Source organism: Pecten maximus, chromosome 9, assembly GCF_902652985.1.
Source record: "Pecten maximus chromosome 9, xPecMax1.1, whole genome shotgun sequence".
Lineage (NCBI taxonomy): Eukaryota > Metazoa > Mollusca > Bivalvia > Pectinida > Pectinidae > Pecten > Pecten maximus.
The window spans coordinates 36,696,161-36,718,443 of record NC_047023.1 but is presented as its reverse complement, the minus strand read 5'-3'; the positions used below and the strand labels follow the sequence as shown (position 1 = coordinate 36,718,443).

At 36.9% G+C, this 22,283-nt stretch overlaps 1 protein-coding gene across 2 annotated transcripts in view; it reads left to right on the top strand.

Moving 5' to 3' along the window:
- LOC117333832 (kin of IRRE-like protein 2) overlaps positions 1-22,283 on the top strand; it is a 143,957-nt gene that overhangs the window by 117,964 nt on the left and 3,710 nt on the right. Inside the window, exons 3-7 of one of the 2 annotated variants that reach the window (XM_033893246.1) lie at positions 5,873-6,086; positions 6,496-6,516; positions 10,392-10,421; positions 19,075-19,371; positions 21,745-21,768. In XM_033893246.1, coding sequence (XP_033749137.1) covers positions 5,873-6,086; positions 6,496-6,516; positions 10,392-10,421; positions 19,075-19,371; positions 21,745-21,768 — 586 coding nt within the window. The remainder of the gene's footprint in view (positions 1-5,872; positions 6,087-6,495; positions 6,517-10,391; positions 10,422-19,074; positions 19,372-21,744; positions 21,769-22,283) is intronic. The other variant, XM_033893247.1, reaches the window with a different exon arrangement.

The following is a 22,283-nucleotide window of genomic DNA, read 5'->3' as shown; positions in this document are numbered from 1 at the left end:
GTCGTGAGTTATCAATACATTCCAGTACTAGATACAACACCGGTCGTGAGGTATCAATACATTACAGTACTGGATACAACACCGGTCGTGAGTCATCAATACATTACAGGACTGGATACAACACCGGTCGTGAGTCATCAATACATTCCAGTACTGGATACAACACCGGTCGTGAGTTATCAATACATTACAGGACTGGATACAACACCGGTCGTTAGTTATCAATACATTACAGTACTGGATACAACACCGGTCGTGAGGTATCAATACATTACAGTACTGGATACAACACCGGTCGTGAGTTATCAATACATTACAGGACTGGATACAACACCAGTCGTGAGTTATCAATACATTACAGTACTGGATACAACACCAGTCGTGAGTCATCAATACATTACAGTACTGGATACAACACCGGTCGTGAGTTATCAATACATTACAGTACTGGATACAACACCGGTCGTGAGTTATCAATACATTACAGTACTGGATATAACACCGGTCGTGTTATATCAATACATTACAGTACTGGATACAACACCGGTCGTGAGGTATCAATACATTACAGTACTGGATACAACACCGGTAGACATGGGTCAGGTTTATATACTACATGACGACGCTTTTATGTTCCTGATTGCGACGGAATCCAATAGAACACAATGTAAGTAGAATCAACGTCAGGCTCCTGTACGTACGTATAATAGTGGTACAATGTCGCCTACAGAGCCCAGTTTCATCAATATTTCCAAATTTCCGAAGGTAAGTGTTGTTGAACTTCAGGGGATTTTGTTTTTCTTAAGAAATAAATACTTTCCTTCAGAAAATTGTCTGAAGTTAAGGAATATTGATGAAAATAACCCCAACTAGACAAAAATGACTCTTTTGTGAGATTGCCGAGCCGATACTGTGCTTTCTACTCGTGTAAAATCAGCGTAGATTAATCCCGAGGAGGATATCGGGCTGCCACATATATACATGTATAATGAATAAAACAACCAAAATGACAATGGATATCGTAATATACAATTATATAAAATCCCTCGTCGTAACTTTTTACGACCCCTTAATACTTCGTTGTGATTTGCTAATGCAATTTTTTCAGATTACAACTTATTGCAGTGCATACTTTAAAGGGCACTGACAGATCGGTCGTAATTAATTATTCACATGCCGTATATCAGTACATGACGACGGTGATGCGACCATTGGGACCTCGTACGGCTCGACAAGTCATTAGGATACCCCTGCACCAATCACCACCTGCATGTTTGTTACCAATAAGCCAATCAGCGAGGATCTTACAATTAAGGCTATGCCGGAAGTACGACACTCGGGAGTTTGAAAGGCTGTTTCTGTTTTTATGATGGCCAATATCAATGGCGTTAAGAGCACGTTTGTGCCTGTGTGAATTCTTCTATGGGCGTTCTGCGGATACGACAATCTGATTGAAATTTCAGAAGATGATGACATTTGCATTCTCGAGTAATTTAAACTTGAATACATGATTTGTAAACTCTCCGTCGGCAACCATTGGTATTAATAAGAACAGTGCAGAACGTAATATCTCTTAATTGCGCAATTGCAACAATGGTAAATTGAATTAATGAAATTAAACTTGCTCCAGTTCAATTTAATTTCGCGGTTTTTACCAACGATTTTTTTTTCTCCTTTTTTGTTTTGTTTTGTGTGTACCGCAGAGATGACTCCCGGTCATGCCATAACTAGAAACGTACGTTAGAATAAACGTATTGAGATTGTGGCAGATAATATGTGTATAAATATATCTGAAAATTACTTTACCAAATAATCTTATTGTGACGAAATAACAATAATTACGCACCTCACTCGTTTAAATTGGATTCCAAAACATTTCTAGTTGCAAAGATGTCTTAAAATGCATTGTTATTTAGTACATGTACCATAATATCCAGTTATATCGATTGTTTTCAGTTCAAACATTCGACTTAACAACTCATTTCAAGAAGAAGAAACCTTCGTGATGAGAGTTTCGCTTTCCAGAAATGTCACAAGGAAGGATACATGTATTTGTACTTTGTAAAAACACAGGCATTGATGAGAGACGGTGAAAGTAAAGATTGATTAAAATCAGGGTTGTCATTATATATCTATTGAGTGTGCTGGTATAACCTTCGTACCAGACTATTGACACACCCACATTGTATCAACCTATAAATTCATTAGGGCGACTAGATGTATATAAAAAGTAATGGAGACGTAACAGAGACCTTCAATTTCTCTTTCTGATACATGTCTATAACGTAAAACAGAAAGTCTATTGACCATGTCGACCGTATATATACCCCGTGTCCTTGAAATTTGGACTCCACTCGTCTACACCAGCCGCTATCCGAGGCGTTTATTTCAAACGTTACTAAAAGGAACCACTAGATTGTCGTGATTAAAGTCTAATGTTTCTAATGTTTTTACAGTAACGACCCTGTTTCTCTAACTTTGGTATTTATATATGGTATTTATATCTATATATATGATTCGATACTCAATATCTTTATTCGTTCAATGTTAAGCTTTTCATGATAGGTATCTTACTGTTGACAGGTAAATACACCACGTGATTTCGGGAGATGAGTGTGATGACATAGTTTTAGGATGTTTTGTGGTCGCCATTGTGATATAACTTGAGGGAATGATTTATATAAGACATTTGTGTATGGTAACACGTGTTATGAATAGTTACATATGTTCGTATAGAGAGTGGAAAATGATGCAACGTTAACATTCTGTGTTGTATTTACCTAGGCCTATATGTCCTTTGTAAACCAAACTATGCATTTGTGGCCCTGGTTGTAAGCCATCGGAAAATATGATAATTAGGGTTAATAAACCTTCATATTTCCCTGAAACCAGCCCCATAAAATGTTTATTATACTGAAAAATAATAATAAAGGATGATATTTAAAAAGAGAGTCAGGATATACAGTATGAATATCATTTTTATAACAAACCGCTGTGATCAGAGGCGCTTGATTGATAGGATTCCAAGTCCAGGTGTTATTACATTACCAGATTCCCTTAGAAACTCTCGGGCATTTGTTGGTATTTCGTGGTCTGAGTCTTCGACTGCATGACAATGTTTTATATCGCAGTCGTATGGTCCGTGTCTACCAATCAGGGCACTGTTACAAACTTGAGATATAATAATACAATTTACAGTGATTTGGTCACTCAGTGTACATGTAGGATTACATCTACAGGTAGTCTAGGTAAAACAAATTAAAAATGTCTGACAGTTAATTTCGGTATCAACAGGCATAGACAAATATCTCAATTTGTTAACTCTAGTTATATACAAGCAATCACAAAAAATACAGCAACTTCACAAGTTATGACGTTACTAACGTCTTACAAAAAAGATGAAGTTTTCACAAAAATAATACAGCTTAATTTGTGTGAAAACCATTGTATGAACGTGTCGTTTGAGATAGGAAATTCGACTACCATCGGGTTTGAGCTTACTCGCATCATTTATAGGACAAGCGGGAAATTCAAACGCATTTTTGCTTCAGTCACAAAAAAAAAAAAAAAAAACATTTAAAAAAACTAATTTAAATACAAAGTATTTAAGCATTAGACTGTTCAATGCTTAACTATAGCGCCTCACTTATAAAGAGTGTGGGCATAATCCCATACGATATGTGTTAAACTTTAAAGTTCTGGGACATTAAGATGTAGGGTTTTAAAATACAAATCAGCACTCCAAAATAAAGCTTAAAATTACCGTTTTGGTATTTTTAATATGATAAAAAAATAAGTTGGTAACAGGTTTACTTCCATATTATTTTCAAACGTACCTCGTTGCTCTCGGATTTTTTTTTTATTAATTTGCATATGAACTCCAGCAACTGTTCTGAAAGATATGTTCAGATATATGTAGAATCTACATGCTCCCAACCAACTCTGTGTGTGGTAGGGTAAAACTCCAGCTAGGAAAGAAAACATTTCTAAATTTATCATAGCATACAGTTGCTTAGATCAAATTGAAACTTGTTGAAGTTTTAGCAGTAGCCAAATAGTGTTTGGTTACATGTAGTGAGAGATTATGTTGGTGAACTTCCTATTTGATATGATTGCGATAGGTTTGTATCTACTTAAGTGTCTGTTTTAAATACCTCTTATCCATCTCATCAGTTTCTTTATACGTGAGAAATTTCACAGCGTTTTATCCTTCGCACATATTGTGAAAAGTAGCATGGAATGAAATGCTGCCGTTATCTAGTCTCTGTATCAACCTTGATATACAAGCACACGATTTATTATTGTTAGAACAGTGAAATAAATCTGACCCTCATATATATCTAAGTAAAAACTCATCATGATATCGTCTCAGCAAGAATGCTTCACGCGGAAAGGTGCATTCTCCTCTGGAATCTTATGTTACCTACTTACAGATCAAAAGTAACGGAGATGTAAAACCACCTTGTAATTAAAACCCCGCTTACTATTAAGATATTTTCTCTGGGTATATGGGATTTAAAGTAGAAACATTTACGGAGAAGTTATTTGTTGTATACCCTTGAATCCGGATTAGACCTAACGAGTAGCAAGACTTTTTTATATGATATAATTTCAATCCAGCTGATTACAGCGCGATATCATCTCTGATGTAGGTGTAATATTGTTTAACGTGAAGACAGACAGCTTGATCCTCTGTAACACTCCTTACTTACGAGATATACGCGTTACGTACCGATACACCTTTAGCCTATATAGCTACGTTAATATCGGCTGCCTCTCAATACATATTTTCCAAAAAGAGAAGATGACCAGTGTGTGTTGGAATTTGAGATTTTCCTGATTACCGAACGGCTTTGGACACGTTGGTGACAATGTAGGATGTCACATTGCACCGTAGGGACCGCGACATTTTCTAAACTTTGTCACGATTTCTACCGATATAAAGGAATTTAGTAGAATTTTAATCACCAAAGAAATGTCAAATGTGCAGTTATTATTGTAGAATCTTCAGGGCATTTAATAAAATAAAATGTTAGGTGTGTTGTTCGGTACTACCACCCGAGGTGATTTGTTTCCTAATCACAGCATTTACCGTACAGAACAAAATACATAATTGGTATCTGTTACCTTCATGCGTGTTTTAATTGATGTGGTTTGCCTTTCCACAGACAAATACAAACCGTCGCAGAAAAAAAAAATATATTTTCGAAAAGCCAGTAACTAGCTGTGGAAATATGTATATATCATTTCTTATAGATACACTGCTGTACATTGTACAGCTGACTTATTTGTGTTCATTTTTATCATACGTTTCAAATATTTGCCTTTTCCCTCCAGCGAAATGAAAAAAAAGAACGAAAACAATCTTTTTCACTTTCCTGATTCGCATAAGATTAGAAAGAAAATCTAGTCATGCCCATAGGACCATCTCTGTGTGGTGAATATAAAAAAGTCTGCCACTAAACGTTTATTCTTATTACTACTACCATTGTTCTGTTCCTTGTGATTACCAGTTATACGTTAAAATAATTCCTACTGCGCTGCAAAAAGCAATTTTCAATTCATCAAATTTTACTTTCCTCCAATAAAAGACAATGAATGGCGAAAGAAAAATGGGAGACTTGAAAATTACTATTCATTTTGAATATTTCTCCTTTATAACTTCTAACTAACGAACTTCTTTCAAGAAAACTGTGCTTGTAAATATAGACTTCGTCCAAATAGTTGTAAATGATGATCGAAAACACAAGTTACTGAAGATCAGACAAATGATGAATATTGATATTCCATCTATATTGTACTTTATATATATGGCCACCATATCGGTGAAACCTTTATCACGAATCCGTAACAGCTCTATTTCCCGTTACAGGTAGTATGGCGGAAGTTACCTTCCACGACGCCCCTGACAATCGGTCGCTTCCTGTACATCAGTAACGATGCCATCACCGTGGGGCACCAACCCGACTCTCACCATTGGAACCTACACATCCACCCCGTGACAGCGGATGACGAGGGAGAGTATGAATGTCAGGTCTCCTCTTCGGACAAAACTATTCGCCAGCGAGTCAATCTCACCGTAGTAGGTACGCAACAGTCGCCAAGAGGGTCACCCTCATCACCATAGTTACGCACGGGAGATCGTCAAGACTTTCCTTCATACAAAGTTGACTTTATTTCAGATGTTTTAAAGATGCTACATCGACGACAGCGTACGAACTGCTTCTCACATAAAAAATAAATAAATACATAAATAAATGGAAAAGATATATTTAACCAACATAAATAAAATAAAAATGATAACAGTAATCGTTAAACAGAATCTCAAACTTTTGATGGTTAAACATAAGCCATAGCCGATTCTTGACTTCGATCGATCATAATTACTCGACGATGTAACACCTTTAAAATTTGGTTGTTATCACCTGACGCATAAGTGACGTCATATGCAGAACAGGTGTAGATAAATAACGTGAATTAAAATTTGTTTTGCAGCTCGATGGGGGTCGAATCCATGTAAGTGTAACACTGATTAGGAAGCACCTTAGCGTCACTATGGTACACTCACCTGCTGGCTGTTTCTAGCCTCTTACACGCGCAGAATGCTGGTTTGAGTTTTATTTCTACAAACTGTATACATAGTGTTCTTATATCAGACAATCTCTCATTTCCAAAACAGTTGTAAAAGTGCAAAAGTAGATGCATTCCTTTATTTCAGAAAACAATACGCGATTTATATATTCCATCACTGAATAGTTCAATGTCTCGATTTTTGACGTGTTTTATTTTGCACGTGTTATGCAAACTATGATGGCATATTTGAGGGTTAATATTTTAGGTTTTAATAAACCTAACACCAAGCAATGATTTACTGTTTAGATTATTCACGAGGAAAGAAAAGCATGCTGGTAAAGATGTGTTAGTTTAACGCATTAAAGGGAAGATTGATTAAAAGGAATCTGTCGCGATGAGTTTAGGTCACGTGATTCCAAATCAACCATCGGTGGCAGTCCATGATGAAGATCAATGGAGAAAAACTCAACTGAAAGTACTTTTGTAACATTCCTCATTTGTTTACGTCTACAGTACGCACACCCAATGTACAATATACATAATTTCTTTTTGAAAAGAGTCTTTCCCCTTCTTTTACGTATCTCATGATCAGTTATGGTGAATTGGGTTTTTTTTTATATAGATTTCAGTCATGTATATAAAACGTTTCTACACTCTAAACATAAATATGTGTTACCAGACGTGAAATCCCCATGTGAATTTCTGGTTGTGTTTTAAAAAATATAGACAAAAGATGTCGGTGTGTATGGGCTTGACCAATATAAAGCAACTATACCAAGGTATTATAGATTCCACAAAACGCTCCACTCACCAAGATCTAAATTCAATTTAATATGATGACAAGCGTTCAGTTGACCATAACTACAAAATAGATCAAATTCATATCAATCATGCTGTATACTCTCAGACACATTTATATGGCGGGAATCTGCAGTCAAGGCCAATTGAAGACGGAACCTATTTACCATATTTAGTAATTATCATGTTACAGACATGATTGCCATGGTAACGCCGTCATAAAAAATGCATACACTAGAGAAAGGTTGTATATAGGGGATGGTACTTAATTTGGGGAATTGACGGCTTGTATTACACATTTCCGGATTACGTATTCTACAGTTTTATTCCGAGCTCTAGCACTTCCATTAATTTTGTATGCGCTGATACTTTTTCTCCAACAATTATCACTATAGTATTTGCAAATATAATAAAGCAATCTTCAAATCACGTTATCAGTATCATGTCAAGCTAGCTTCTTTTTCTGTTCAGACATTACACTTTGTCATCTATATAGAAAATTTCACTCCGTTGATATCTGACATGTTTGTAGCTTAATGTATGTTGTGATTGCAGTCTACCTCATCATTACATACATACAACATTGCACTTGTCTAAATTAGGCACACACACACACCTGACCAACGATGGTAACCTCTTTACATTTCCATATGAATTCCTTTCCCAATTCCTTCCTTATATCTTTAGGTTCGTTGATGGTGTTGCTATAATAGCAATTAAGCCGTTCGGCATATACTTCAACACCAAATGATGATATGGACTTCCTGTCTTTCACTAATTAAGCTTCCTCTGATTCCGGAAATGGAATGGCTACTTCCGGTCACACATTAAAGTCGGTACACTGACCGGTCATCACCGGGTCGGAGGATCCGTGGTGGTTAAATATTAACAACACATTATTAATTATTTTACCAGTTGCATGCAAGTATCATAACGTTCCTCGCTCTTATGATCTCATTTGAATATTTACATTAACACGGCACCTGATATTATTGGAGCAGCTTACCCTTCTAATCAGATCGTATCTCTCTTTTACGTTCGAAAGTGTCTTGTATATTTTGCCCTCTTTTTAATTTGTTTTTATCTTGCTATTGTCGTATTGTTTTGATAAAATTATTTGATGCTTTTATTTGACTTGTATAATTTCGATTAGAATTGGTCTTTTACAAAACGAAATTAGAATTTTTACTGATGGTTCAAGGGGACGTAATTTCTCTGCATAGTAATATATTTAAAGCGCTCTGTACGTCCACAGCCCATCACACCCAGAGTGCAAATCGGGATATAAAAGTTATCGGTCATATTCTAATAGATAGTACCAGCCTTGAATCTAGCTTTGTCATCAGCAACATCACAGAGATTTGTGAAATTTCTGTTAAAGCCATTTTAAATATGGATGGATCTTGTCATTGAAGGTGTGAATCACGCGTCTCAATCACCATCACACGACCACAAGCCTTTGTAGTGGCCGAAGTTATGGGCTGTCCTCCAAAGCGCGTGTTTAATGAAATAAATATGTCCCCGCAGCCAGTGCAGTTCAAAGTTAGTTTTACTTAACGTCTGCCATTCACCCCTTTGTATATCGGTATTGGACAGCTTTACGACCCATTCAATGCGGCGATATCATGCCATGGTGTTTCAGCACCAAATAAAATGTCGGGGTGTTGTTAGATATTTTTTATTTCTCGAAAAGTGTCATCAGCGCTCTCTTCCGCAAAACATGATGCTGTTATCTAATTTATTAGCGCTATGGCATGTTGCCATTTTTACCTTGTCATAAAAAGATCGATATGTTTAAAAATCCTTCCAAACCATTCTGCTTATCAATTATTGTATGACAAGCCGCTGCGTCCTGCCTTGCCAAGCCCGTGGTGATAGTGTTATATGGACAGGAAATGACGTTAAACCTATATAGTTATGATATCTCGCCCACCTCTAATTAACTGCTGTTGTGATTTCATATTTTCCTCTTTGGACCGCCTATCGACCACTAAAACTGTATACTTTATATCATATTAAGGAAACATTCTGTTAATAATAGAGGTTTTTCTTCATTGAAGTAGTTTTACTTAATAATACCACTCCAATAATTTACTCAGAACTGATAATTAAGTAATGTTTCCCCCTGTGAATCTAACATGTTTCCCTGAGCTAAGTCCTCAAAGACTGATTAACCAACGTTCCCCTAGCTGTTGGGCCGTGTTTGGGATTTCTTTGTGAAACAGTTTTAATATTTTCGTTTTTCCGATTTACTAATTATAACATCATATGAATTAAAGATGGGGCATCGCCTCCTTATTTGAATTGATAACTGATGGCATACTTGAATAAATATTTTGTGTGAAGTCCTGTTTTAAATCTCTTTAACATGCACACATCTGTCTTTGACATGGGTTTTGTTAATTCTGATTAATCAATGTGTTATCATCGGAAATTGTTCACATTGTAATTTAAAAGGGTGTATGTCTTTGATTTCGATGGGAATTTTGGTATCTGCAAACATAATGTCTGGTCACTGGGAATCACCCACCTCTTTCCCCTTCCCCATTGTTTTCCAACTGATATGGCTGTACCTCATGGCAATCATATGTGACGTCACTGCTGCACGTGCTCTACCTCGTGATGTGCCATTACTGATCACCTTCTATCTCGTTGATTTATTCATCCGTGTTTTTCATTTTATCAAATCAAATTCATTCCAAAATGGTTTACCGTCTCAAACTAGGTGGAGAACAGAACGACCAGCTGCCTGATGTTTTTCATGTGTGCAGACAACCCGTCTACTATAATGCATTGATTTTTTGTGTGTTTCTATTGTTCTATTTGTCTCCGTTTAAAAACAATGATTATTATTTTCAAGAGTAAATGTGAAATAGATACACAGTATATTATATTTGCATCTCTGTATAGAAATGAGCATGTTTTGAATACACAAATCACTTTTAAATGAATAAAACATTATAAACGAAATACGTCTTTCTAATAATATTGTATTTTTATGACGTTGTTTTATTTTGTAGATAAAAAAGAAAAGGGAACGAGCACGCCGGGTAAGTTCAAGCTATTGATTTTGTATTTTTGTTAAGTACCATTAAGGATACGAGCAAAAGCTAGGATGTAGTTTAGGAGTATCCACTGACCCACATTCCAGCTATATTACTATAACACCGATGATTTATTGACGGCAGTTGATAGAATTTTGCTAACATTCTCATTGAGTCTATCAGCTGCCTCTTGGTTGTGTTACCGATACATATATATATATATATATATACAATGTATGACGTAATGTTCGTATCATTGGAAAAAGAAATGAATCGCGTAGAATATCCTAAAGCTGCTTTGCCGGAAATATGTTTTATCAAAACTAAAAGAAAGAGTTGAGGAAATCAACAAAATCGACAAAAGGAGCTTGTTGCCTTTGTTATCTGCATTGCGACTTGTGTCGCCGCGACACACGGTGAAGGAGCGGTGAAATTATATGGAGGCTGTGCCTCACTGCATGTCGTCATCATGCGACTAAATGCGGCCCCTGTAGGAGCTAGGACAAATACCACAATGAGTATACCGATAATGTGACACTTGAAAACCCAAGATAAGACCTACATGGCAATCGTAGGAGGCGATTAAAAGTTTTGCAGAATCTGGATTTTACGTTTCGTATTTTTATGGGACAATTTATAAACTTGATATGCAGCCCTCATTGTTGCACTTTATCTTCTCCCATCTACCCTCTTTTTTCTGTGTTTTGTTTTCTGGCTCAGTGTTTTGTTTTCTGGTTCTGTGTTTTGTTTTCTGGTTCTGTGTTTTGTTTGCTGGTTTTGAGTTTTGTTTTCTGATTCTGTGTTTGCTTTCAAACTGTGTTTTGTTTTCTGGTTCTGTGTTTTGTTTTCTGGCTCTGTGTTTGCTTTCAAACTCTGTGTTTTGTTTTCTGGTTCTGTGTCTTGTTTCTGGTTCTGTGTTTTGTTTTCTGGTTCTGTGTTTTGTTTTCTGACTCTGTGTTATGTTTTCTGGCTCTGTGTCTTGTTTCTGGTTCTGTGTTATGTTTTCTGGCTCTGTGTTTTGTTTTCTGGTTCTGTGTCTTGTTTCTGGTTCTGTGTTATGTTTTCTGGTTCTGTGTTTTGTTTTCTGGTTCTGTGTTTTGTTTCTGGTTCTGTGTTATGTTTTCTGGTTCTGTGTCTTGTTTCTGGTTCTGTGTTTTGTTTTCTGGTTCTGTGTCTTGTTTCTGGTTCTGTGTTTTGTTTTCTGGTTCTGTGTTTTGTTTCTGACTCTGTGTTTTGTTTTCTGACTCTGTGTTATGTTTTCTGGTTCTGTGTCTTGTTTCTGGTTCTGTGTTATGTTTTCTGACTCTGTGTTATGTTTTCTGGTTCTGTGTCTTGTTTCTGGTTCTGAGTCTTGTTTCTGGTTCTGTGTTATGTTTTCTGGCTCTGTGTCTTGTTTCTGGTTCTGTGTTTTGTTTTCTGGTTCTGAGTCTTGTTTCTGGTTCTGTGTTATGTTTTCTGGCTCTGTGTCTTGTTTCTGGTTCTGTGTTTTGTTTTCTGGTTCTGTGTTATGTTTTCTGGTTCTGTGTTTTGTTTTCTGGTTCTGTGTCTTGTTTTCTGGTTCTGTGTCTTGTTTCTGGTTCTGTGTTTTGTTTTCTGGTTCTGTGTTATGTTTTCTGGTTCTGTGTTTTGTTTTCTGGTTCTGTGTCTTGTTTCTGGTTCTGTGTCTTGTTTCTGGTTCTGTGTTTTGTTTTCTGGTTCTGTGTTATGTTTTCTGACTCTGTGTTATATTTTCTGACTCTGTGTTATATTTTCTGGTTCTGTGTTATGTTTTCTGGTTCTGTGTTTTGTTTCTGGTTCTGTGTTATGTTTTCTGGTTCTGTGTTTTGTTTTCTGGCTCTGTGTCTTGTTTCTGGTTCTGTGTTTTGTTTTCTGGTTCTGTGTCTTGTTTCTGGTTCTGTGTTATGTTTTCTGGCTCTGTGTTTGCTTTCAAACTCTGTGTTTTGTTTTCTGGTTCTGTGTTTTGTTTTCTGGCACTGTGTTTTGTTTTCTGGTTCTGTGTTTTGTTTTCTGGTTCTATATTTTGTTTTCTGGTTCTGTGTTTTGTTTGTTTTTTTGGTGCCTTTGTGCTGTTGGTGTCGTAGCGTCCTCGTATGACCCTAGCTGTGACGAGGACTGTTACATGTGATCACGTCCTATCAAGGTACAGGAAAACAAGACCAGTATTGTGTTAAAATAAATATAAAAGGGGAAGGTGCGTGTGTCTAATTATGTATCCAGGCATGGCGGGGAATGTCTCGTCCGTCACGCGTATCTCCATTTCTCGTTCTATACACTCTACCAATAAAATACCCACGATTAGTTACATTTAAACGAAGCCAATTTAATACAAGAACACAAGTACATTTTATATCGTGTTTTATTTCCATTTTCCACGTTATCTAGTAAAGTATCATGCTGAAATAAAACAGCATAATACGGAATTACGGTATGCTCGCGTGCGTTTTGGATTCATTTACAGTCCAATGTTGTGTAAATTAAATTTAAAACACTTACTTCATTTAGTTGTGTATAATGAATTCTAGTTAAAATAAACATGTTTTGTCGATCTACCGAAGTCAATAATAACATTTTTTGCATTATTGTTTTACTTCAACGAGAAAACTATGTGTTAAAAAGCCGGATACAGATGCTAAGGCACACGGCGTGTTATGATAATTGTCATGATGTTTCTGTGTCACCAAAGTGCACTTTCGGCCGCGAAGTAATCCGCCAAATCATTTTTACAACATTATTTCAACAATTAAGCTTCTTTCGAGACATTTCCAACCGACATTTGAATGATTATTTTGAGTAATTGGCAATAGTAAAGGCATATATAGGTACTAACAGTCTGAACATCAAATTGCACACGCCGTACTCGCTTAATTTATTGCCAAATTGAATGTCCTTTTGAAAGTTTGAGAAACGAACAAACCTTCAGTATCCGCTTGTATCTGCATGTCGACAAATTAATGGGGAGCCCCGGCCCTTGCCTGCAAACGTTTTTTTTTTCAGCTAAGGGTCAGTACTTTTCAGATTGGTTTATGTTTAACTATTGATTATTTAAGTAAGAACAATCCTATATGACAACAGTACTGATGAGATAAAAAAAAATAATGGAACGTTCGAATAATATGCCAACAAAATACTGTAACGAAATAAGTAAAAAAAAAAAAAAAGTTTTTCTATAAATACCATTTTTATTGGTGTTTTGTATTCCCAGTATTTCTAAAACGTTTTATTTGAGCATTAAACATATTATACCTTGGAGACAATGACCTGTATTATTTGTTGTTGATATGGTTGCAATAAAGTATTTAATAACGTCTTGTTCGAACAAATGTACGTCGCCTTCAAGGGTTTTGCAAGATACATACAATATAGATACAGTAAAACTGAAATGAATTTTACTGTACCACACAGCTGTTTCTCCCTTCTGGGACTAGTCAGTGATGTTAATGGTCTAAATAGGAACATTAAGAACATGTGCATATCTTAACCGTGTCACTATGACAAACGGGGTACGATAAAGTTTTCTCAAATTCTTCAAATTCTCGAAATGGAGAAAGATGTCGAAGTGTGCAGGAAAATTCATCAGTAAGCAAACTTGTGGTAGCTCATGGAAATAACTTTCCGTCTGAAACTATTAATACCAGTAAAAATGTTTATCAGGACAAAAATTACTATTCGTGATAATTGGCGGGAAAATAGGACTCTAATCGTAGTCGCCTGGACATGGAGTGTAATATTGCCAGACACGCTTTGCATTTCCGTGTAAGAGGATTTATCATCTTCACATACAACACAAATAATAAATAGTCTAGTAATTCTGAAGGAAGGAATCTCACCGCAGAAAAAAGCAAGCATAGTATATCTTGTCATGGAAGTAAAGAATATATAAGGATGCTTCAGAAATCTGATTTTCATCACGAGTGCTAACACCGAGATTGACAGTGAGCGCGGTAAAGTAATTGGGGCGCGAGCGAGGAGATCCTCTTTCCACGCGGAACGAAACAATGACTTGCCCTCATACATAAAAGATGGCGACTGTCACGTGGTGTTGGAATATTAATCAATGGCTGCAGGGTTTGTAAGTAATTTCACACTAGTGATGGCGGGGAACGGTGGTTAGAGTTGGAGGCGTGAAGACCTATGACAGGTGTAAAATGTTCCACATTGGTTAATTCGCGGGAATCGCATTGTGATGTCCAAGTTTCCGGTTGAAGGCCGAATATCGTGAAACGCTGTAATGAAAAACAAACACGTTCTTACAGCTTTTTAGTTGTTGAAATACAAATTTTCATTGAGAAAATCAATTTTAATCAAAAACAACTTTGATGAATTACAGGAAATTTAATAAAAACGAAATGCATATGACAATCAGCTTAATCCTTCTTCAAATTCGTCAAAATACGAAAACGTAAATAATACTTGAAAGCATAATCTAAATATCATAGATATTTGTTAATTTACTCATATGAATGCCACGATTGCAATTACTTTATGACAGGTTTCTTGGAGTTCGTTTCAAAACGGTGTCTACACTATAATAAGCATGTAGACTTTTAAACATTGCTTCCCTAATATGTCTTAGAAGCGAAACTTAAATAGTAATCCCCTATAGAAATTTTTACTCAATGCATCGATTGTGACATTTTGTTTGTCTCTTTGATGTGTACACATACGATTTAAGTAAAACACACAAGTAAAACTCAAGTAAAAGAAACACGTACTTGACAACACTGCACTGCTCGTACCATCTGATAGAAGGTACCTTAATCATTGGTACAGTTCTTGAGTTCAAATTAAAAATGTATTTAATTAAGTTGTCCCCAATTAGTCCAATTTGAAACCGCGGACAATGAGTCCGTACGTCTAACGCCAGAGGTTTGGGGTCCAATGCGTACAGTATGCGTTCATTCTGTATTCTGCGCTAATATCTCCGTGTCTTGATTTGTATCTTCATTGCAATGGGAAGCATGATGGGTTGTTTCATGAGGAGTGTGTGTTGCAAGCACATTCTATAAACTCAATGAACTTAACACATAAACTTGACAATAGACGATACCAAAGTTTATGTACCGGGAGGTACAGTACATGAATAGTGTATTTCTTGATTGACTCAAAGGTTACGAGGGTTAATTGTCCGTGTTCATCAGAAGTAGACAATCAACTGGACGACAACGTGAGGTGAAAGTGAGGTCACAGCCAACAATATCCCCGACAGAACACTTCTCGACACTGTCATCGACACTGACGAATTGGCGGTAAAATTTCAGTTCATTGAAACATATGTCCGTCTGATTGATCAAATGTCTCCACCCGAAATCCTGACCAGTTGATGACCACATTCTGCAGTTTGAGGTTATTGTGAACAACAATCTGTTCTATTCACATAAATTTTGTCCTTTCCATGGATGTTGATGGTATTTACTTACACGTGTGCCAATATGACAGTGTGAGGACACGCTATGAACCAATCATTTGAATAAATCATATTGGGTGTTTTTATATAACAATACATCAGTGAAGTCCGGATCAGTGGTCAATGCGGACACCTCTGTTGTTCGGAATAACTAAGGTCACATCTGAAACACGGGAAGTGCTCATGAACAATTTGCTTGATTATGTCACAAAATGCCTTTATTTATAAATACTGTGGCGTTTAAAATAATGTATGACAAAATTAATCCAACCCAGGGAGGACAGTAACGTTGCGGTCAGCATCCAGATTTCATTCATATCCAGACGAACTGTCGTTTATCCGATATGACGACTTTTCAAGAAAATCCGTTAAATTGACACAATTTAAAAACAAATTTTCAGTCGCTACTGATACAGCTGCTGCCGGGACCGACTCTGCACGTCAGAGGTCTCTTCTCTTCTGGATTAACAATGGCGAAGACGTAAACTGGACCTTCTGGATTAACAAGGACGAAGATGTAAACTTGACCTTCTGGATTAACAAGGGCGAAGATGTAAACTGGACCTTCTGGATTAACAAGGGCGAAGATGTAAACTTGACCTTCTGGATTAACAAGGGCGAAGATGTAAACTGGACCTTCTGGATTAACAAGGGCTAAGATGTAAACTGGACCTTCTGGATTAACAAGGGCGAAGATGTAAACTGGACCTTCTGGATTAACAAGGGCGAAGATGTAAACTGGACCTTCTGGATTAACAAGGGCGAAGATGTAAACTGGACCTTCTGGATTAACAAGGACGAAGATGTAAACTGGACCTTCTGGATTAACAAGGGCGAAGATGTAAACTGGACCTTCTGGATTAACAAGGACGAAGATGTAAACTTGACCTTCTGGATTAACAAGGGCGAAGATGTAAACTGGACCTTCTGGATTAACTAGGACGAAGATGTAAACTGGACCTTCTGGATTAACAAGGACGAAGATGTAAACTAGACCTACATGTATCTGTCCCTCTTTAGGAAGATCGCGCGTAATTTTGTCATCGATTCCCCGTCACAGTTGCATACAAGTATGAAATAGTTTTGAGACAAACGAGAACTTATAACAATGTTATTTCATATCCTATTGTGGCGTCTTCATTTATACGTAATTACTAGTGTACAATTACTAGTACGTAGATGCGTAACCGCGTCATTACAAGTCTGCAATGATCCCCGTCCCTTCTCACTACAAAGCTTATGTAAGACGAGATCCAGACGAGCTGTGGGACTGAACATAACTTGATAAAGAGGTTCCTATGCCACGATACTTCACACTGCTGGGTTTTAAAAGGTAGTTGAATAGAATAATATGGCACGTGAAATGAAATAAAATAAATGTTTATCGAGTTTAAATAGTATTTTATAGTTTTCCATCATCGACATGAAGAAACAAGCTTAGAACGTGAGTTTATTTGATCTGTGACAGTACCGTGATAATAAACTTATTAATCATACATTTTTCTTTAAAAGTACTCTTTCCCCTTCAAATATTTTTCTAATAGGATTCACCGAGATATTTTGCCTTTGTAATAATTAAGATCCCATATAAATAAAAACGGGGAACATGCGCGATGCAATGCAAAGCTTTGAATCAACAACCTCGATCCTATCAGCATATTACAATAATACAGTTTGCTATCGAGTATCAGTATTGGCCTCTATACTCCTATATTACATGTAAACCGATATTAGCCACTTTTTAATTATGTACATGGATATGCAAAACAAATGGGAGTTGTTGATATGAAGCGGTGTAGTACAATGGTGGATCCGTAGACCAATATGTGGATCGCTAAAAAGATAGGAGATGGTTAGGAGGTTGAGTGGAAGGGTGATGATGAAGTGGAATTATTTATTAAAAGAGAGGGAGGGGGGGGGGGGGGGGGGGGGGGTCCACATTAAAAGAAAATCCCTAAATTAGGCAGATGTAGTAGACCCCCACCACTGTTTGCCAACACATACAAGCGTTGCTCTCTATGATGACCGTGTACTTTACGTGCTTGCTAGGTGTTGCCGTGAACGATAGCATTGCCAGTTTTGTGTTGCATGATGAAAATATCTCATACTTGCATTCTGAGCACAGCTTAAGGCGTTACAACTGCACATGCATTTAGGGGTCAGCCAGCCGGCCCTTTTACCATATCATCATCATCATCAAATGTTATATACATGATCAATGTACGTTGCAACAATTGTTAGTCAACTGTCCCATATAATCATATGGACCTTATCAATGCTCTTTTCATTATACATATCTTTGCATCACGATGCGTGGTAATGACTAGCATTTAGTTGTCAAACGACTACAAACAGACGCTGATATAGACATACTCTGAATGTTTGTGTATGTTGATAATTTCTCACATCCACCTCATGGAACAGGCGTGAAAGCAAGGCGTTATCTGCAGTGTTCTGTTGCAATTTTTATATGTTTGCCCTAGACAACCAGAATCGGTATTTAAGGATGCTCTCGAGAAAATGAACGACCGCTGTCCGTTTAAGTGCCGCACCTGTATTCACACGCGTGTCCGGGCCTTCCCCGATAGCATCAGTAACCAAAGTTAATGGTATCGCTCTGTGAAGATCTTGTCTTACGTAAAACGACAACTGTCTTCATTAGTGCGGATTTAATACAGAATCCTTACTAATATCCATTCGTCTTATTCTTATCAAACCTACACAGATATTGTCGCTTTGGATCTTCTTCAAAACAAAACAGTCTAGATGCGTCTTTGACACACAAAGATATACATGTTTATATTTAGAGATGAAAAAGCTCCTAAGTATGGACATACAGCTGGCCAATTTCTCAATTTACTTAATTCAAAGAACTCTTACTTATAGAATTTAGTGTTTGTAACTTCTACTTTATAAGTATACTTGACATGTATATTACAGTGAATTGATAATATGCCACTGTCGTAATGAATAAGAACAAGGCCGGGGTATTCCGGCATACCTGTGATCTGATCTCAAGAATAATTATATCGTTTGTGATCAAGTGAAATTCAAATCGGAATTACGGTAATATTAATAGGCTTAGATCTCGAGGGATTTCTTTGGAAATCCTCAAATAAAAGGTACCATTGTTTATTAGCTTTATTGTGATTATTTCATATATATTTATCTGATAATGGAAGATAAACCATATAATTTTGTTTATATCAAACTTCATGAAATGTGTTTGTGAAATATCAGCTCCGTCTGTTTCAGACATCAGAATATTTTCTCCCGAACACGTGAATAAAGGCCATCCCATCCAGTTACACTGTAATGCCACAGGGGCGGACACACAACTGGACGAATTAGACTGGTTCATTAACGGTCACAGGGTCAGCACCAACTTCCAAAAGGGCGTGTATATAGACAAGACGGTTTCCCTTGGCAGCAATACCATCTCTAGCACGCTCCACATCGCCCAGGCAAGCATGGACGACATGGGCACTTACACGTGCCGGACCTCAGCCGCGCAGATTAAGAGTACAAAAGTCACAGTCCTTAATGACCTGTGTAAGTTGCGTTTTTTAAATCTTCAACAAAACAATTCTTACTATTAGGAGAATCTATGTGTATTTTATAACTATCTACACGTATATCGTAACTACTCTACCTGTATGGCTTACCATCTGATACACTGAAATAGAGGGGAGCGGGGACCTACCCACAATCGCGACCCAGTGAAATATACGACCTTGGCATCACACTATTTAAGTGAAGCTACGAATTCGCAGGTTGTATAATTTGTTTGTAGTTTGGCATATAAGACTGTATATTTGATCAAGTGTTGTATAAATTGTGCTGATATCGTGAAAGACCTTTGGTACAAAGCTAGTGCTTGACGTCCGTCCTATGCAATTTTCTCGTCACAATCGCTTGAGAGAATAACATTACGTCCTTAATTTATTGACAAAAGGTACTACTTTCCAAACGAACAAAATATCGAGTTAAATGAGAGAATGTCTTCATTATTCCAAATATTTGCATTTGACATATATACATTTTACATATGAATAAATTCAAATGATAATTTCGAAATGCTGGCCATTGATAAATCGTCTTACATTAATTTTGGCGGCAATCATTGGAGGGAAAAGGCGCAAGAAAGGGGATTTACAAGGTACGTCCAACAGTTCAGGATGTTTCGGACGACAAACATTTTATTTGTGCTGTTAAAAAGTATTTCATTATTCAGAACATCAAACAGTGTGACGTAACCTGGAAAATCACCCGTTGTGACGTCATCATGAACGTCACACACAATGATTTTTATGATAACTACAAATGTATATTGATACATAGAATTTGAACCTACAATGTAAATTGTACCGAATTCAACCATTTTATGCTTTAACGACATCCATTAGTTATGGTCCTTCGGTAACGTTCATTCTGTACCAACCAGTATTTCAAATTCATATAACCGCGGGGTTAATATCTTTGTTTATTACATCAGAACAATAAAAATGAAACCGTGCAAGACTTTACTTTCACTGTCTGTACCCCATCCTCGATAGTCCAGTTGCAATGTTCATTTTACTCGCTGGTCGCCCATCTTCGATAGTCTAGGGGTAACGTTCGTTTCAATCACTGTACCCCCATTCTAGATAGTTCAGAGGAAACGTTTATTTCACCCATTTCCCCCAATCCCCGATAGTCGAGGAGGGACATTCATTTCACTTTCTCTGTACCCCATTCTAGATAGTCCAGGGGCAACGTTCACTTTATCTCTCTGTACCCCGTCCTAGTTGGTCCATGGGTAACATTCACTTTCACTCTGTTCCTTAGTTCTTAATAGTTCAGGGGCAAATTACAATTTAACTCTCTGTACCCCATCCTAGATAGCTCAGAGGAAACGTTCACTTTCAGTCTCTGAACCCCCATCTTCGATAGTCAAGGAATAACGTTCACTTTCACTCTCTGTACCCCAATTCTAGATAGTTCAGAAGAAACTTTTATTTCACTCATTGTATCCAATCCTCGATAGTCGAGGAGCGACATTCATTTCACTCTGTTCCCCCATCCTCGATAGTCAAGGAGTAACATTCACTTTCGCTCTCTGTACTCCTTGGATATGTCATAACAATATTGTAGGCTCATCGCCGCCATTTTGTGGATAAAACCAAAATGACTTAATGATAATTTGACGGACATCAAACGAATTTCGTGGCTAATCTTCAAAAAATGTCAGCGTAGCATTTGGCCAGGGTATTTTCCTGACACAAATTTGATAGCTATACTTGTGCCTTGGATTTGTCATGGCATAATCCAGCAGTGCAGAGGCCAAACGTGAACGTAACTCATGGAGTATCGATGATGAACGAAACGTTAAGAAAATGCTGTCGACGTATTGTTACCACCATAAATCTTCAGAGACGCATCCACTTCTAATCTACGACGTCGCCACGAACGCCTTTATCTGAACTTAGTGGCACAAATAAAATAAAATAATAAATTGATACTTAATTCTAATCAAGTTAATACTATTCGTAAAAAGGGGGGAAATAAACATATTTATTGCAAATAAAGGTTCGACATGATAGAGCTATGCAACGTACACAAAATTCATCTCAGTACTTAAAATTTAATCCTGTTTCAACACCACTGAATTTTGACTTAATAAGGATACTCTCTATGGAGAATTATCTAACAGCTCCACTGGGCATTCACGAGCAATGTAATAATCAACACTTTTATGATATTGGTTAATTACATCACTTTAGCTAATAGAAATAATTCAGACACGATTCGTGTATATTTTACATGTAATGGGTATGTTGACACTCATTGCAGGTTTTTATTTTTTTATTTTAGACGTTTAAGTGACTCGTACAGATGATTATCATTTTCGTATCAATACATTTTTAATTATTTTTCTTTTCACAGCTGATATACCAAAGGACAAGAGAGGTGAGTACGCATAAGTATATACCTGTACTGTATTGAGGCGACGTAATATTTACCAGAGAGTTTGGTTATATTATAGCCACAAGGGGAGATAATTAAATCGTAGCCTATAGTACAACACTTTCAGATAAAATAAAATCATTTCAAAGTCTGACATTCCTCGGAGATAATTTCGTACTATAGCAATTTCAGACAGGGGAGACAATCCCGTTTTCCGGCGTTCGTCGTAGCGATAATATCGTATTACAACACTCTAACGTCAAGGGTGGTAATTTCAAAATCAAGCAGTGCCGTTCAAGGGAGATAACTTCGTAATTCAGCATTCTTTCACAAGGGAAATTAATAAGATTATATTCAAGTTCCGTTCGTCCGATGCTATCAGAGGAGGAAATAAAATTGTTGGTTAGCACTCTGAAGAAAGGAGAAGACATCACACTTAAGCACTCCCTCGAAAGCATGTATGTACACGTACGTGTACTGTCCAAGGAAACAATATCATAGCTTAGTTGTGTCACTCG